The sequence below is a fragment of the Lepisosteus platostomus genome, chromosome 2, assembly GCF_059453375.1.
Source record: "Lepisosteus platostomus isolate fLepPlt1 chromosome 2, fLepPlt1.hap1, whole genome shotgun sequence".
Classification (NCBI taxonomy): Eukaryota; Metazoa; Chordata; class Actinopteri; order Semionotiformes; family Lepisosteidae; genus Lepisosteus; species Lepisosteus platostomus.
The window spans coordinates 5031259-5050331 of record NC_142612.1 but is presented as its reverse complement, the minus strand read 5'-3'; the positions used below and the strand labels follow the sequence as shown (position 1 = coordinate 5050331).

Here is a 19073-nt window from a genome sequence, read left to right as displayed (position 1 = left end):
AGATTCGCTAATAATATTAACGCCAAACAGGCCCCACATACACCATTTATGCCCTGAACAGAACTCAGATAATCCAGATAACAGCAAGGGAACCAATATTCAGAAGAAACTTCAGAGTTTCTTTTGACTGTGGGGGGGGGGGGGTATTTTCATCACCATCGTTATAATTAAGCTGACTGAAGATCAGCTCAAGAAGTAAACCAGTTCTACGGGGGCATAATCGCCTCAGAAATGCGTGAACTTCGGAATTCGTTCCTGGCGTTAGGACCCTGTAGGTACTATTTGGAAACACTGGAGTCTTGAGCTGTGTCATGACGTCAGTGCTCTAGCTCAGGCTGCTTGGTTTTTAGACGGTGCAGCAGCGGAGACCGGGGGAACACGGCCGTGAGCAGTGGAGGCAGCATCACCGACTGGGTTGCCTCTGTTACTCCAGGAGCAGCCGAAGATTAATAGGGGGGAGAGAGAAAAAAAACGAAACCTGTATCCAAATCACCAGTAATGGCTTCATCTGCCAGCGGAGTGGAGGAAGTTCGAGTGTCAGTCTTGACCCCATTGAAGTTGGTGGGTTTGGTGTGCATTTTTCTGGCACTGTGTCTGGATATTGGAGCCGTTTTGAGCCCTGCGTGGGTCACAGCAGATAATCACTATTATCTCTCACTGTGGGATTCTTGCTGGAAACCTGCGAACTCCGACAGCTGGCAGTGTAACTCCACTCTCAGTACTGGTGAGAGAAGTTTTTTTTTCGTCTCGTGTTGATGCTTTCTTTCTTGGAAAAAGAGTAGCTACTGTATGTAATAATCCCCGCACATGACCAGGGAGTTTCAAGTTCATGATTTTGAGGTTTGGCTCCGGCGTCAACAGAATAAGTGCGTTGGTCTGTGCAGAAAAGTACTCCAGCGATCCCGAGTTCCAGTAATGAGCTAATGTAATGCATATCAGTACTGCGATGAAGAACCTCTGAATAGTGCATTTTACGTCTTTTCTTTCGGTTATTCTGCCCTCATTTAACATGTTTATTTAATTTTAAATTGCGTATGACCGTCCTTTTGAGAACAAAGTGCCAATCCAAGTGCGTACTGTATAGTGCTTATAGGCAATTTCTGGATACAAAAGCAAACATGCATTCTATAATGTGTTTTTTGAATCTTATAACTCAGGTGTGCAAATATAAAGACTTACTGAGGAATGTGCTAAGGATGCTTCATTGGAACGTAGCCTGCGCGTTTTTTGTTTTCAGCCGCAGACTGGAAGAGTTGAATGCGTTACTGATAGGCAGGGCAACTTTCTGAAAAGCACTAATAAAGAGCCCTGTTCGTGCGGCGAAAATGTATCGCGTATTTCAAGTTACTGACTTGTTTTCCGATGCGCACATTTCATGTGTGCTAATCGCTATACAGTATATTTATGAGGAGACGCAGTTATATTAGCCAACAGCGCTCTTCACGCTTGTGGGAATTAGCTTTTGTTATCAGGAAAAAATAAAAAAAAGTCCTATTGTTAAGGTTTTCCTTGGTTGTCCAAGCAGCGAAGGAAGCAAACTTCTGGAACAGAGAGGATGCCAGGATGCTTTGTAACCACGGCAACAAAGCGAGATTTACTTTCTTAAATGCATAACTTTTTCTGTATTTTGTTTTCCCACGGGGTCTCGTTTTCCATTTCATTCTTCCGCAGATATTGATGGTATTTTAAAATGTGGTTTTCTCGGCCGTTGTAAAGATAGATATTTGGCGTAGTACTTCAAACTGAGAGCATACGCTCAATGTTTTGTCCCTTCCCGTGCTTTGTGCTGGTCCTTTTTAATTAACGCTTCAAACACACTTAACTCCAACTCCATTCCCTTATAAAGTAAAAGGCAGCATCCTGGCATTGTGCCGACAGACCGTTACGCACTAGTTTTTTAACCTGTTTTGGGAAGATTTCTCGAAGGGTGAAAAGACTCTGGTTATGTTTCCTGTTTCGTTTGCTTCACCCCGTCTTTTTTATACCACAATTTGCATTCACACCGGACGGTGGTCAGCCTGCTCGATTAATAAATCTGTTTGGGAAAAAGTTTTAAAAGGGGGACACCGATGCTGCTAATTTAATTGAGAATCATTGTTTTAGGTAGACATTTTGTTTCCTTACATATTAAAGAAGCGCTCGGCGGATTCTCAGTCGGTGATCTAAAACCCGCTTATTGGCACTGCAGCCGACCGGTTCATAAAATTTCCAGGCGGCAGGTGAAATGACATTCACGGGGCTCTGAATCCAGTACGTTAACTTTCAAAAATATTTATCGGCATAGATAATTAAATAAACATGATATAGACATACCGTTTATATAAAGCTCGAAGCCTTCACTGACATTATGGTGTCGATTTTTTTATGAATGCAGAATGTTCAAGGTTCGAGATGCAATATTTGGGACAAAAAAAATGATCATACAAAAAAATATTTTCGAGATTTTGAATATTTGCATGATACTACATTTTGTCTCTCAGAAAGTTACCATATTTTAAGTCGGTATTAAAGTGTTTTTTTAAATAAATCTTGACCCGCGTTTGTAATTATAGGCCCATTTCTATTGTACCTGTTCTGTGGATAGTTTTAGAAAGCTTTCAGATCGCAGATTTTACTTAAACATCTAGCCTTTAGGCTTGTTTATGTGGAATTTCACTATGGGGTTTATTACGAATATATAAAGGATCTCATGAGAAGATACCATGTTAAAGCTTAGGATCTTTTAATTAATACTTTCAGATCCACAGGTTTTGGAACTGTGGACATCTCCATTTTGCCTAAACATTTTAAAAGGCAGATTAGTTCAGCTGGTGTCAGAGATGCCTTGGTCAGATTCCCATTACTACATTGTAGATATTTATAATCCCAGCAGTCTCCGAGGTCATGCTGAGTGTATGAAATGGTCTCCTTTCTTTTTCATATCAAGTTATTAGTGACGCTGTCCAATTCTCTGGAGCAGGTGCAGTTAATGTACATACAGTATGCACAATCACAGGACTGACTGTTGTAAGACCTATTTTTGTTGATCATCTCTGTCTGTATTATGTTGTGCACAAACCTTGTTCTGAATGTTACAGTGGTCAGGGCAGAAAGAGGCTCTTAATACTCCGATTTAAGATAACCTAGACTGAGTGCCTCTGTAGTTTAGACAAGTTTTTTACAGTTCTCGACTCAAACAAGGGGGCATTGTTTAACAGAGCACCCCGGCATGTAAATTAAACCACCATTTGATACCTAGTCAAACTCTTGGGTTAACTAATGCAGATCCACTGGATATTTCTAAGGTGGTAAATAAATATGTGAGAAACAATCTTTCATTCACATAGCATACATTAAGACATTAGAAATATAAGCATAGGATTATTTGCAAAGGGATTATACAGTATTTTAGTAAAATTTACTTTTCCCTTTTTTTCCATACAGTCAGATAAATATGTCTGTGTCTTCAGCATATCTTTCACAGTTTGATTTCTGCCTGTGAGTTTCAGCATTGGATTTAATAAATAGAAAAAAAACATGAAGTGTACCCTGTGATGTTAAGGTGCTTGATCTAAACATCAAATATTTGACTGAAATAAACTATTAATGTACAAGCACCCTGTTCTTAAGGAGATAATGGAAGATGAGGAGCCCGAATGATCCCGTTAATGACTACTATACCTCCGGAAAGTCATTTCAGAGATCTCCACAATGAGTTCCCTTGCAGTTTGATGTAAGGTAGGCAACACCACACCTGGCATAAAACAGAGCAGACACAAACAAAGCAGTATTTTGCGGTTTTGTTATATCCAGCTCAGTACCTGCTGGAGTCACCAGATTCTTTTCGCTGTTGAGCCTGACTAGATTTGATCGAGGGTATCTGGGTCTGAACGGCTGCAGAGTTAGTCATGCCTGCCAAGCAGCCCAACACAACTGTGATGTTGGAGATTTCTGAGGTCACTCTCAATCACCCTTAGAATTAAAGTACAAGAAATGTGGCACATTGTCTAGCTCCTCTGAATAGTAAATCAGAAGGCTTTTCACGCATTTGATTTGTGTTAAAGCGTGTTCAAAATCCAGTGAATGGCAGAAGATTTAACCCACTGTGTCCTCTAGTCCTTTGAAGTGGAATCTTGAACCTGAAAATATATATATTTATATATATAGTCAATTGTCAAATAAATGCATGTTTTAATACTTTTTCACATTAACCAGGTCTTTCAAAGCAAGCAAATAGAAGATATGTCCTAGCTTTGCGTTGATGTGAAATATTATTTTAGTTTAATAGTGCAGTTTCACATTGCTGTTTTCTATAAATCTTTAAGAAGAACTAACATGCAGGAGATGATGAGCAGTCCAACACAAAGTAAAATGGTGATTTAAATGTTAACATGAAGATATAGAATGTCACCAGTGTGGTTTTGCATGTACTGTATATATTTTTATATTCTCATAAGAAAACAAGGACAATATTGATTTTCATCATCACATTGTGTGTCTCAGTGAATGACATTGGTATTTTCTTCTTGATATTTCTGTGTAGAACTGTGTGCACTTTAATGACATTATTTTTAGTGATTTTGAGTGGATCTGAATTAAATGCTATGGAAATGTTGTCTCTCACTTGGCCTGGTGTGATCCAAGGATAGTGTACAGTTATGCACTTGATAATGCCTACACGTAGGCAACAGTCGATTTCCACTTTGAAGCTGGAGACTATGCAGATGATGTCTGAATAGTAGAAGTTTAATTCTTCATAATAGTTGAGCTTTCTTAAAAAGTTGTCGTTACATTTTTGTGTAGGAGAATGTGTAAATAGGCTGTAAGTGACACTCTACCGGGGACAGGCAATCCAGATCCTTGAGTGTGGTTTTCATTCCGTCTCGGACGGTAATGATTTCATTGACGAAATGAAGTGGAGAAGACACTGTGTCTGTGTTTTCCTGGTCTTAATTAGGTGCTAATTGAAAGGTTCCTCTAACACTTGCAGGAGCCCATCAATGAGGGGTTGCTTAGCCCTGTGTAATTGTAATAAACACACTAGAAATGGGCATTAATACACAGACTCACTGCAGGGCTTATGCACTTGATACTGTGGCAATTACGCTCCCATTGCAGGTTGCTTTTGGGGAGAGGAGAGTCGTTTGAGATCATCATGATGGGATCCTTCAGCGATTCAATATGGTGGATGATTCAGTATCCTTCAGAAACTTGATAAGACACTTCACTCAATAAGCTACTTCTAACCAAGTAGGTGTGATCGGCCGAGTGGTCACCTTTTTGATTGTAAGCTTTCTTAATTTCTTATGGCAGTCACAGTGCCTAAGATCTTTTATTTACATGCTCCTGCCATCAAATTATAGATATTTTAAAAATAGGACCATTTTACTAAGGCTAAATATGTAGAAGATGAAGTAAACTTTTTAGCTAAGATTTCCTCAAGATAATATTTGTGGAACATTGTTTTTTTTTTTTCCTGCTGCTTAATTACTTTTGGCATATTTTGCTAGTGACCCTGGCTGAGGTTCCAGGCTAATATTTTGGGAACAACAATGTTCAGATTACAAATCAAGTGCTGTATTTTTCAGTAAAAGGGTAGCTTTTAAGGACATTTTACTGCTTCCATGTTTTTAGAATCTCATTGGAGACTGTTTATTATTTGTTACTTAACTAATGGTTACCATTTCATTTAAATTCAGGACCACGGGTATTCCAGATGAGGCTATTGAAAATTGAACTTTCTCTTTCACCTTGATGCCATTTTAAAACATGGCTGGACATTGTGCCCTAGTGCATGATGGATCATTTATTATCCTGTTACTCTTCAGTGTTTGTTGTTCCCCAAACATAGCAGTAACACCATGTTGTAAAGGTCATTCATACTTTTACATTTTCTTTTTAAAAGAAACAGTGAAAAATCTTTCATCCAAGGAAACTAATGTTTTTAGATCTTCTGAAGTGTCCTAAAATACATTACTCTTGTAAAACAAAGCCAGACAATCAAATTAGATCTTAATGGCAAGGTGTCTGAAGATGTAACCAACATTAAGAAAATAGTGCTAAGTTTCAGTACAGAAAAGGAACTTAAAGTAATGAGTTCAACTTCGGTACACCAGACAATTCCAGTATGCTGATAAGTAAGTGAGCATAACGCAGATAAGATACACATGGTAACAGTAAAAGCAGCGTCTCCTATTAAGCCTGCTTTCTAAATTGTTTTCTCATTGCTGTGTGGTGGTTTAAAACGTTTGCTCATTTGTCAGCTTCCTGTAAACACACATGAACATCCTGAATTAGTGGTACACTCCCTGGCCATTAAAGAGGGCTAAGGTGCCTTCAGTGAATGTAATTCTGTTTACCACTAACAGCCTCCTGTGAATACACAGAATATTCCCTAGCTTTTGTTTTATTGAATGACACATTCTTTAACCAAGTCTGCCAAGCTAACAGGCCAAGAGCTTACCTGAGATTTCAATTTCTTTTATCAGGTGAAAGGTGTACAGCTGATGGTTATGAGAGTGTTTTAAAAGCCATATATCTGGTGCTTGATGTAGTGGTTGATAGCTGAGATAGATTATCCTTCAACATTCCCCCCTTCTGAATGTGTTGTGACTATATCATCATTTCACTGTCAGTTACTGTATGTTCAAATGGATGATAAAAGAATACCCAGGCACGTATTGTTTTAATTAAGAGGTTTAATGCTTACAAAATGTTAAAGAAGATTCAAGATTTATTTTTCATATACTGTAGATATTCGGTAACAAATAATGGATTAAAATCAAATTATGAGACTTTTTTTTTAGTTTTGAAGGTTTCATCTTCTACCCATTTTGCTGACGCTTTATGCAGCCCGACTTGTATTTACACAGCTGGGCATTTTACCAGCGTAATTTGAGTCAGCAAGGTGCTTAACAGTAAATATACAACAGCAGCACCTCACCGAAGACTCGAACCTGTAGACATCCAGAATTCACAGCTTTCAGCTCCCTGCTGCTGCAAATGTTTTGATTCCTACCTTGAATTATTTTAACAACTCCAAAACCATATTCTGGAAAGACAAATTATTTGTTTCCCGAGATTTTCTTCCAGTTACTTCCCACTTCAGAGAAGTTGCGTTCATATGGTAGTAATCAATCAAGAATTGAAAAAATAAGATCGTAACTGCTGTGCTTTATGACTTTGGATGTAGAAATGATGGATGAACAGGAAATCGTGCTGCTTTTTAAAAAGCAATAGCGTTGCATTTTTTGGGACTGGGTATCATAGTACTCTTTAATTCTCTTTTTAACTGTAAGAGGAGAGGGGAGGGAGAAAACATTAACAAATTATGGGCAAAGGCACAATTTCTCAGTCTGATTATTTAATTAAAAGCACCAAAAATAACCAGATTTGTGAACTACTGTATCTGTTAATCCTCTAACACACTTAAAAATAAATACAGACACATTGCGAACAATACACATTGAACAACAGAATCCCTGCCCAATATTGGGTAACGCCTGTACTGTACAGTATGTGTTGTCCAGTTTACCCTGCTGTTCAGCTTGTTATGCATCAAATGTTCACTTGAGTATGGGGAAATATTTTAGGTGTTTGTGAATCCTGGAAGTATGTGTAGGTACAGGTGCCTGTATTCGGCAAACTGTTTTGAGCTTTTTTGCTGTTCTTTGAAGTGTTTTATTCCTGTGAAATGCCAGTGTTCTGACTCACACAGGATTCGGAAGAAAGCTTGAAGGGAGCCCAGCCTTTGAAATACACAAAATACAACTCTCATTTACATCTGTGTAATTTAAAGTCTGTTCATTTTCAATTTACATTCACATTCAATAATGACAGCTTTTTTTTTCACGTGCCTTGGTAATTGAAAAGACAATATGCTTTTCAAAAGTTGGACAAGTAAAAGGCTAAACTTTTGCTTTTCACCAGGTTTTTGCAGTTAGTGGGACTAATATACCCCTGGGGTCCTGTATTCGATATTCCCTCATGCTGTTATATATGAAACTTTCCAGAACAGGTTAGAATCAAAGATTGTTACATTTCTGTTTTTTGGAATGGTCTAGATGTGGTAGAATGTTCACCCTATGAATGTGCATGTTACATGTGTCTTAGATATGAAATTTGTCATTAAAAACAATTGCATTAATCATAAAGTTGCCAGTTTGAAGCTATACAAGAAACAGACAACTGTATTACAGTTCATCCAACAGATGGAATTACAGTGTCATTATCTTTATTATGAAATGATATTATTATTATTATTTATTATATGATGAGAGTGATCTGGAGCTCACAATATGCAAAGCCATCAGTTTTTTCAAACTTATCTTTATAGCTCACATTCTTGTACTGTCTGGGTAAGTTGCTAGCCTGCCGATAGTATGCTTCTCTGATGAAAGACTCGCCTGACAGCTATCCAGCTTTCACCAGGTTGGTTGTGAACTCCACAGTGCCTGACGGGAGAGTTAAAACCGTTTGGAGGAGTTTCCCATCTCTTGCTAAATGCTAACAGGTGCCTGGTAAAGCACAGGACTCACTGTTTCCTCAAAAGCAGAGAGGCCCTCCGCCAGTAAAGTCGGCCATATCCCAGTAACTCACTGCCAGTTTCGTGCGCTGCTTGGGGAGTCCCAGTCAAAGGTGCTTGGTGTCAGGAAAATGTCTGAACCACTGGGCTCAGCCTGCCCTCAGAATATCTTGACTAACATACTCTCTTGAGAGCCCTGTTATCATTAACGTTATTTATATACTGCAGCAATGTGCCACTGATGACTTGGAAGACAGGCATTACGATTGCAGGATCCTTTCAGACTAAATAGTCAAAATCTTTACCATACCAGTTGACCCACTTGTGGAGTTAAATGGCCTCCTTTTGTTTGCATCTTCTTCATTTAGTCTTCTTTGTTGTTTTAATGTACCTTTGTGCAGACAGTACCTATAGAATACTGTTTCATCTACTGTACACCTGTGAGTGGCCAGTGAAGAGGAGGGATATCTCCCCTGGGAAAGAATGGGGAAGCCACAAGCCATGGCTCATCTGCTTTTTGTAGCTGTCCCGTAGCTGTGTGAATCTGATGGCCACTGATTCCTATTCTGAGGGCTGTTATTTCTGGTGACTTCAATAAAAGTAAAGTTGGATTTCTGTACCTGCCTCTTTATGACTTTGAAAGCTGCTGTTTTGCCATAGTAAATTTTTTTCTTTCATCCCAGCACATGTGCTGCAGGCAGTACAGGAAACATTAGTGAAATCCAGTGAGCTAATGACATTCCTCTTCCTTAGAGTACACTTGCTTGACTTCACTAGAGTAGCCTAGGATAATTTCAGAATAAAAACTGAACAAATTAGGTTGTTTTGATTTTGCATTCAGAATTTTATATGAAGAAATATTACGTAGATATGTACTTTTTTAGATCCATGCATTTTGTGAATGTTTACACAATGACTTCCAGTGATGACTTTTTGTAATGTATTTTAAAACGGGTTTTTACATTGTATTTCTGAGATCCCAAATACAAAATAAACAGACTGAAGTGTAACCATTTCCAGGGACAAGGATGAAAGAAACTGAAAATTATTAAAATACCCTTTGAAAATCTTCTAAACGCGTTTTTAGTTTCACAAATGTAAATATTTTCTTTAATTACAGAATAATAGTGTTTGTGCAGCTGTTAGTGGAACTATGATCTTTCACTGAAGTTAAGGATAAAACATTCGGGTCCTCACAGCTATATTTTTCATCAGCTTTAATTCCAAATCCTTTTGATATGAAAATGTACAGTGACAGTGGGGAATCTGAGCCCAACCTTTTAAAAACATCTATTTCAAAAGTAAAGAACTAAAGTTAAAGGTTAAAGTAAAATTTAAAGTCCTGTCATTTACCAAACCGCTTTATACCGTATGGTGCTGGGGGAAGCCTACCTGGCAAGCAGCGAGCGCAAGGCAGGGTACACCCTGGACAGGACGCCAGTCCATCGCAGGGCCAGTGCAAGCCAGTCATACATGGGGACAGTTTGGAGGCCACGGTAAAGGCCGAGGAGTGAAATCTGGCCCGGACACTGGGATAACTCCCTACTCTTCTCGAGAAATGCCCGGGGAGTCAGGACGTCAGTTTAATGTCTCATCCAAAAGACAGTGCCACTACAGTATAGTGTCCCCACCACTGTACTGGGGCATTATGACCCACATAGACCGCATGGTGGGCGCCCCCCGCTGGTCCCACTAACACCTCTTCCAGCAGCAGCCTGAGCTTTCCCAGGGGGTCTGCCATCCAGGCTCTGACCAGGCTCACACCTGCTGAGCTTCAGTGGGCTGCCATTGGAGAGCTGCAGGGTGATATGGCTGCTGGCTAAAATTTATCGTAAATTCTAAAAAATATGTCCATCTCTATTGTTTGGTCAGAACAGATCATTAAGTTGTTGGTCTTGATGCTTGAACCACTTTTTTTACTGTTTTACTGTAAAAAAAAGAATCTTATTTTGTCTTCTGTTTGCAGGTGTATTCTTTTCTAAAGGCGGGATTTGATTCAAAATTAAATCAAAATGTATCTACAATACGTGGCAAATTGAAAATTACCGAATGGATGTGAATGGTGTGCTCGTGTTGAGTAGTAAGAAGAGCCGCCAGGCACCACAGATATCATCCAGTGAGTTTGGAATTTAAGAGTAGTGAGTGGCTGAAGGTTTGATTTTGTCCAGGCTAGTGCTGCTAATTCATTACTTTTACCCGCTGTGCAAGGAAATCAGTGTCTGGCATTACATCTCTGGATGGACAGAAAATCTTCAATACCAAACCTCTGTTAAATGACTGTTAAACTCCTTCCTTTTTTTTCTCAGAGGGAGTTATTTGCTAGCTCCAATTTAATTAAACTATTCTGTTTTTTTTTTTCAGAAAAGGTGTGCACTTAATACCTTTCTTTTTTACCATTTTTTTACTAGTGGAATTTCTTGCACTTCTTGTTTTCTGAGGTCTGCTTTGTTTGAAAAAGTTTATTTTTTTCCACGCGTGCTGTCCAAAAAAGCTATAAAGAAAGGTAAAGCAAGCTCTTTCATTCCCTAAGAGGGATATTAAAGATCCTTTTGGGGTGATTGACCCATACATTCTCTACTCAGGTCACAGAAGCTCCAAATCAGGATGGGTCTCCAGTGATAGCAAACCTGCCAGACTGTACAGTCTTGTCTCAAGTTGACCCTTAATGTAACACTCTTTGCAAAAATCACTCTTCATTGCTGCTGTTTTTACTGCGCCAGTGTTGTCATTTTGTGAAGTGATTCAGCACATAACAATTTAGAAAAGGAACAAGGACAATACACCCCTTCCTCTCTCCAACACGCCCATTAATAGTGGTATTCTAAACATTTTGTGCCAAAGGATATCCAAGCTTAAATTAGATGGCTGTGGTAGAAGCACCATAAAATAAGGCTTTACCCGTATCAAAGTCGTATTATATATATATATATCAAACCATGATACACAGATGAAGAAAATTAACCTAAACAGCTGGGGGTGTACAAAGTGCTCTTCCTCCTTTACAAATAACTGTGCTGCCTTAAGCTATGTTAAAATTTACAATGACCCGAACCTTGTGTTTTTAGCATTGAGAACTTTGCAAAGTCAGAAAGTGATTTATGGAATATGATATTTAAAGCCATTGTGATTCAGTGTGAGTTATATTACATTGCAGCAGACCAACGTGCTGACCTTATGGATTCATTTGCACAATGTGTAAAGGGCAAGTCCGGCACACTGGGCCCAGCAGCAGTGTGCCGGACAAGACCTTCAGAAAATTTCTAGCTCTTTATTCATCAGAGGTAGATAGTTGATTTTAGATATTTTGAACAAAGATTTTTCTAAAATGTTAATCTGTGAAGTCTGATTTTTTTTAATTATACATACAGTTTTATTTTGTTATAAGGTGTAGTCATAAAAGTCTGCATTTCAGTCTTCCCTCATCCTAGGAAGCACAGTACTTTTAGTTTAGTAAAAGGATGCTAAATGTTTAATAAGATTTACATTTTGAAATCCACATAGGCTTTAGTGTTATCTCTTTAATTGACTGTAAAATTTTCACTGGTGAGATGTCTTGACACAGGAAGGCTGTCAGAAGGAATACCATTTTACACACTGGGTGCTTTTTAAAAGCTTCCTGAAAACCCAGAGCACACCCCATAATGTATGATCCCTGGTGGATTTTCTCAGTATGAAGGGGGAAAACCTTTCTGTGTCTCAAACATAAGTGCACAAATACTTCACATGTTTCACTGCCATTGTCATAGAGGCAGAAGAGAAAGAAAACTTTAGATCAAGAATGGTTACAAACCTTTTTCCATAGAACAAAGATATTATCTTAAAAAATCTGGGCTCCACAGTTTGGCACCCTATTTATTGTGAACTGTGGAAATGGGAATGGGATTCACAAAGCCCAGGTTCTTCTTTATCATGCTACTGTACATGGGTGGACATATCCTTTTGTAGTGATAACATGTAACAACCAAACAGTGTAAAAAATAGAACTGAATCTGATATTTATTTACATTAAGGTATTTTTAAACATCAACTGCCTAATCATGGTACTGATTTTTTATACTATCTTTCATTACGTTTTAATTTTTACAATCACGTTGGCATGTCAGATACAGTAATTCTGCCATTGAACATACTGTATAAGAGCAATTACAGGACCAAAGAGAAGAGGCTGTTTGGTCCATCTAACCCATTTGGTAATGCCTGATACAGGGCCAGCAGTTGCCTTGTGATATGTCTTATCTGTTGATATGATATATCTGATTAACCAATCGGCAAAACCCTGTGAAGCTGTCACACGTCAGCTACAGTATAACCTGCATCCATCCTTCCGTTCCAACATTTAAAGTCAATAAATGCATGTGTATGGTGTATGTTTTGTGTATTCCTTTTAAATAATGCCTGTTGCAGCTTGGAATAGTGTGTAGCCAGGGCTTGAGCAATTGAAATAGAGTTTTCTGTGGTAGTGGAGTTTATAGTAGTGTTTTATAGTAGATTTCGAATACACTGCAGTTGTTGTGTCCAGAGGTTTGAATTTGCCACGCTGTAAATGTGCTTAGTGTAATGTGAAACATAAAACCCTGTCAGATTAAAATGAGCACTCCCAATAGAGGTGCAATTTTATTTTTTCTGGATGGTCACTCCTGTTCATCTGTTAGAATTTTCCACCTTTTGTCTGGCTGCCTCCATCCAGCTGTATAGCTGTTTAACATACTATTTTAATCAGCCTTTCAGCCACAGATGTGTGTGCTCTATTTTGTGCTTGGTGTTTTGTTGCAGTACTATTGTCTCTGTGTCAAAGTAGTACTTTTTAATGTGACGTGGAGCTGTGCTACCTCATAGCAGATAAAAAAACAGATCAACAGCCTCTAAAATCAAGAAGCCCCCCCTACGTTATAGCTGAGACCTTTTTCATTAGCACATGGATCTGCTAACTTTATGTGTTGGTATAATCCTGAACACAAGTATTGACTTGATGATTTTATAAATAAGGTTATAATTTGAAAACATTTAAAAATGGTGTTTGCGTCAGTCTACTGTTGAACATTAGCAAAGCCGTAAAGAAGTGATGACATTTATTTTTCGAAGGGTCTGTACTTTCTGAATATGGGCATACTGAAAGGTGAACAGATTAGTATCTGTGATCAATAAACCTGAAAGTCAAGTCTGGGTAGAAAATAAACAGATCTTGGAGGAGTCAACAATAGCAGAATTGAAGCTGACCTTTTCACTTGAACAATAAATCAAAATGGGGAACTAGCAACACCATCAATATTTCTTTCCATTTTATAAAATTGTAACAGCCAGCCAATTTATGCAATTGTACATGCTTTGAAATGATAATACACTGTATAGCAGGCATTTCTGTGGAATAGTAACTTGTTTGTGACTGCACCTCTTCTAGCAACAAAAGTGTTAGTATTGAAGATTTCTAACTGCAGCTGCTACAGTTCTGGTGGCTGCCTCACGTGAACATTGTGTGGAGAGCCAGGATTTGGAATAGGGTTGAGGTTTTCTCATGGTCTATAGTTGAGGTTGGGGTTAGGTGTTGGACAAGGCTGATGATTAGGGTTTGGGTTGCTGTTAGGGATGTGGAAGCTCGGAGAGGCCAACTGCTAACATGCAGAGCGACTGCATTCTCTTCCAGCAGGATAAGTGCAAATTCCAATCCACAAAGATTACATTAAAATGTCTGCAATTTTAATGCTTTAACGCATGTACAATCCTGAGCATCAGTTGTTCTACTGTTGTAGAGTTATAATGCTCTTTTGTGCAAATATAACAATATATCAATGCAGACACATCACATCGGTTTGTTATTTTTAAAGTTCTGAGTCATGTTATGAACACTTTTATAACTATACCTTGGAAGGAGTTTATGAATCACCTCAAACAACCCCTTATTAACTTCCTTGGGTAATCACAATATCACTGAATCCCACTCTCCTATAGATGTTGCATATTTGGGGAAAAAAGGGCAGTGGTGCCACTGCTGTATCTGCGTTATTGACTGGTTATTTCTCTGAGGGAAAGGAAATAAAAAAAAAAAACAGCATAAAAGTTATAAAAAGTATTGGAATATATGCAATATGAATTAGGAACTTATTTTTACTTCAGCATACATTGTAATGCTTCACAAATCAGAAATGCACTGATGATGATGATATCAACATGATTAGGATCCTGATGAGAAAAATAGCAATATTCTAGTCTTCACCCTAAAGCATCAAGGAAAGTAAAAAAAAATCTGTGTTACATGAAACTGTAAGGTAATTGCTTTTGGATTGATGTAACCTTTGGATCATTTTCAAACTATATTTATGCGATAAGCCAATTAACACCAAAATGGTATTAAATTAAAAAGGAGATCAATACAATTAAATCAGGCAGTATATTTCATTTGTAGGTTACCCTTGATAAGGGGTAGCATGTTAACATCTAATTATTATATTTAATTAAAGAGTGAGTTCTTACAGTATCTTGTGTAGATGTCATTTTAATTATCACATCTCTGAAAAGTTACTATTTTAACTGCAATACAGAATACATGTGAAATGATAAAGATATAGAAGAAATAGAGCTGTCTGTGCAAAGAGCCAGTTTAACACTGCCCGCATTCAAAGCACTATTTTAGACAGTTTCTTCATGACTAAGAATGACATACTGTAACTACACTCGCTGTGCTTAACGCATACATTTTTAAAATCTCTGAGACCGTTTTTGGGAAGTAATGAAATAATTATGAGGTACCTACTATATAATGCATTATATCTTAAAATTTAATACATTCAGGTGATTAAACAGTATTAATTGAGTCCTTAATATATATTATTCCCATGTACTTATAATATGCAGACAATTTCTAGTCAAATTATCATTTCCATTTACAGTACGTGTATGAGGAAGATTAAATTAATTTGAAATTGCTATTGCTCTAAGTGCCATTCGAAAGTCTTAATTTTGCAGATGTCTGTACCCATTGCAGATGTCTGTACTACATTGTTAACTTCAGGCACTAGGTTAATTTAGATTGCTAGCTGCTGTATTTACAAAACAAATGTGTTGATATTGATAAACGCCTGTCAGATACTGTGAAAGAAGTACGTAATAGAGTAACATAATTATGTCTTTTAACACAGTTGGGGTCCAGAAGGAACATATTTTGAATATTACACGGAGAGGCAGCCTTTAATTGAATTAGTTTTACAAGGCTCTGCAAAAAAACCCAACTCAAACATTTAAATAAAATATTGAGTTTAATTCTAAAAGTGTCTTCCTTCACTGGTGAGTTGTATGCATTGCAGTTCAATATTGTGAACTGAAATAAAAGATAGGGTAAAAGACACAAAAGATATGACTCTTTCTAAAATGAAACCAAGTCCGTTTTCTTTTCCGTATACAGTATAGGGTTTTGCCTAAAAGACTGACAATTTGGCATGATGTGCACTGTAGGTCACAGCTGTAAGGACTTCTTTTGTCTTAAAGTGAATTGTTGATTTGACTTAGTTTTTTCCATCCTGTATGTTAATAATGTTTAAAGTGAATGTTAGCTGGAGGTGGGATAATCAGTGTTTTAACAGTTAAGAATTCTTGGGGGGGGGGGGTTATTTTGTCCTTTGAACATATTGAATATAATACCGAACCAAAGAGCCTACTCGACTCTTGTAAATGCTTGAATTTGATACCAGCATATGTTATTTTTAGGAAATGATTAAGCTTTTGGTGCACAGAGCAGCTGTAGCACTTTCATACCCACAATGCAACTGAAAGAGCAGCGGTGCACACAACCAGAATCATAGAGTGCCGTCCCTGACTAGGTTTATCTGCAGTTTCAGCATTCAATCTAGACCTCTTTCCCCTGCTGCGAGTATCACTCCTCCACGACAGTGAAATATTTATAGCAGTAGCCTTCTGGTTCCTGCACCATCCAAGTCAAGTGTGCGTTACCTAATTCAAGTTGATTCTTAAGACCTTTCATCTTCTATTACTGTCTTATGATCTATTTCCTGGGTAAAAAAAAGTCCATGGATGTACAAATCATTATTTCATAGAAAGGTTGCCAGAACTGTAAGAGGCTGTTTTTTTTTATAACCAAAGCAGAACTGTCAAAGGTTCCTAATTAGCTTAAGTGCAGATTTTCCACTTTGATTAAGTTTGGAAATGTGAAGTCAGTGAGTATGAGTGGGATTCTACAGTGGTGGCACAGAACTTACTAAACGCCACCAGAATTTCTTTAGAGAGACTCATGAGCCGTCTGCATGAGTAAATATTATCAGTGGCCTTATGCCTGTGAGGCTGGGCTGCAGGACAGTGCAATATGCTTCCAGTCCTTTTTTCAACTGACTTGAGGTCTTTGTTTTATTTTTCTCTTTCTACTGCAATTCCAAAGCTAATTCACATTTGTCCTAACTGGTCTCGAGCAGTGCTGTGTTTGCATATGAAACACAGAGTGGCTTTACAGTGCAGGTTTAGGAGGTGTATCCTAGTCCTTTACACTCCATTCATATATCAATGGTAAAGAGTTTGTAGGGGTAAATCCTGTTGACTAACACTTGGCCAATTAAATTGAAAAGGTATTTACAGAAACAAATGATTGCAATTTTTATCTTTGAATGCATTTCCAATGTCCTTGGTACAGTATAATAAAATCTTGTCGCATTCAGAGCGCAGATGCATCCAGTACTGTAGATACCATGCGGTTCTTTTGATATTTACACTGTTCTAAGTGGGTTGTAAGTTACTGGTGAATGGCAGTCAGCTGTGAAGACTGTTCTATTAATGTGTCTGAACTAGGGGAAATGGAAGACCACTTCATTTAAGTCTCATGCCTGTGTGTGTTCCACATACATGCGGGAGTATTTGATTTGTCCTTGACCACTGATGAAACAGAACTTGTGATTTTTCCTCCCTAAGGAGCAATAAGTAATTGAATGTCTTTGAAGAGTTCATTAAGAAACTCCAACTAGAGCAACATTCAAAACGTTGCATGTACTAACTGGAAGGTGATAGTTTAAATGATCCAGGATTAGTCGTATCTGTATTTTTTACAAAATCTGTGCAGACACTTTGAATTTCACATTATATTGCCTCATCTGAAATAAACCAAAACATTTCCTTTGGTCTCCTTTCCAAAATAAATACCATTTACATTTTAATAGCGTTTATAGTCAAATAAAGGTTTTAATAAGGTCTAATTGATTAAAGGTATATGAATTAATATAAGTAGGGCAAAATGAAACTTGACCGAAACAAATAATTAAACAACTGCTTTCACTTAACTGACTGGTGTTTGGTGTCAGTTATGGAGCATTATTTTCTAATTTCTAAAGTAATGGTTGGCCATTTTTTTCTTAAGGCAACAAAGACCTTTATATAAATTCTTTATTCTGGAATTAGTTTCTATGAGCTACAATATATAGTTTATATAAAAAACATATACTATATATATATACTTCATCTATTGTATAAAGCGTATCAAGTAGATGTACTTCAGATTTAATAAATTGTACAAAGAATGTCTTCTCCTAAGGCAGTGCAGTTCTCACCCTCTATGTAGCCTTCTACCTACTGTATATGCCTCTTCACAAGCTGTTATGAGCTGAATTGAGCTACATTCACCTTCTGTGGTCCTTTTTAAATGAAGATCCTATCTTTGAGGCCACAGCGACTGAGAAGTAATACTGTATCCCATCAATTGGCAGGAAGGCCAAGAGCTTAGACAGAAAAAGGTCAGCATATAGCGAAATGACAATCTTAAGCTGAAGCTGCAGAAATCAAGGGATGGTGTTAAGTGCAGTGATAGCTACGCTGTGTTGCTGTACTTGAACAGCGTTCCCTTTCCCTTTAGAAATTATATTTCAGTATTCATACCTGGAGACTGGCTCAACAGCTATTTTCTCCAAGTCTTACAATCAAACCACAGAGACATGAGAGAGTGTCTTATTTACAGTGTTCTTATGGCTGCTTTTAGAGAACATACTGTACTAATCCCTTATTAAACTGCCAGTAATTTTAACAGACAGGCTTTTCATCCACTGTTCATGTCCTTTGTTAAACTAGATTAACTTAGTGCAGTTCTGAATATCTCCCCCCATTGGACACAGTCTGGATGTTTGTTGTGTTTGTCTTAAAAGCAACATAAAAATAAATATAAACTAACAGTGTCACAGATGCGTTAGTTTACCCTGAAGGAAAGCAGCGTCTGAGGATATTTAATCTCCACATTGACAAGGAAAATTTCTGTGATATTAAAAAGCTTGTGATGCTGGTTAGAGAGCAATATACTCCAAACTGTTTTGTTTCTTTAAAAAAAAAATGCAAAGCCTCTGTTCTTTTGAAATTTGTTTTGCAGGCTGTCTCTGTCAGATTCTTGCACTCGCAATGTGGTTTTCAGTTTTGTTGTTTTTTTGGCATAGCCTGCTCATTAAATAGCTCAGTATTTTGTTATCCAAAAATATGTTGATTGCTAACATTGTGTTTTGCATTGGCCTTTATTGCATGCTGTTTTATGCAAACCATGATTTGGTCATGTTTACACAACCTAAAAAATAAACTACTTCATTAGTTAAATGCTAAC

General features: G+C 37.6%; 1 protein-coding gene across 1 annotated transcript in view; it reads left to right on the top strand.

Moving 5' to 3' along the window:
- Positions 1 to 337: 337 nt before the first annotated feature.
- tmem47 (transmembrane protein 47) overlaps positions 338 to 19073 on the top strand; it is a 44236-nt gene continuing 25500 nt past the window's right edge. The window contains exon 1 of the mRNA XM_088646770.1: positions 338 to 724. Coding sequence (XP_088502896.1) covers positions 499 to 724 — 226 coding nt within the window. The 5' untranslated portion in view covers positions 338 to 498. The remainder of the gene's footprint in view (positions 725 to 19073) is intronic.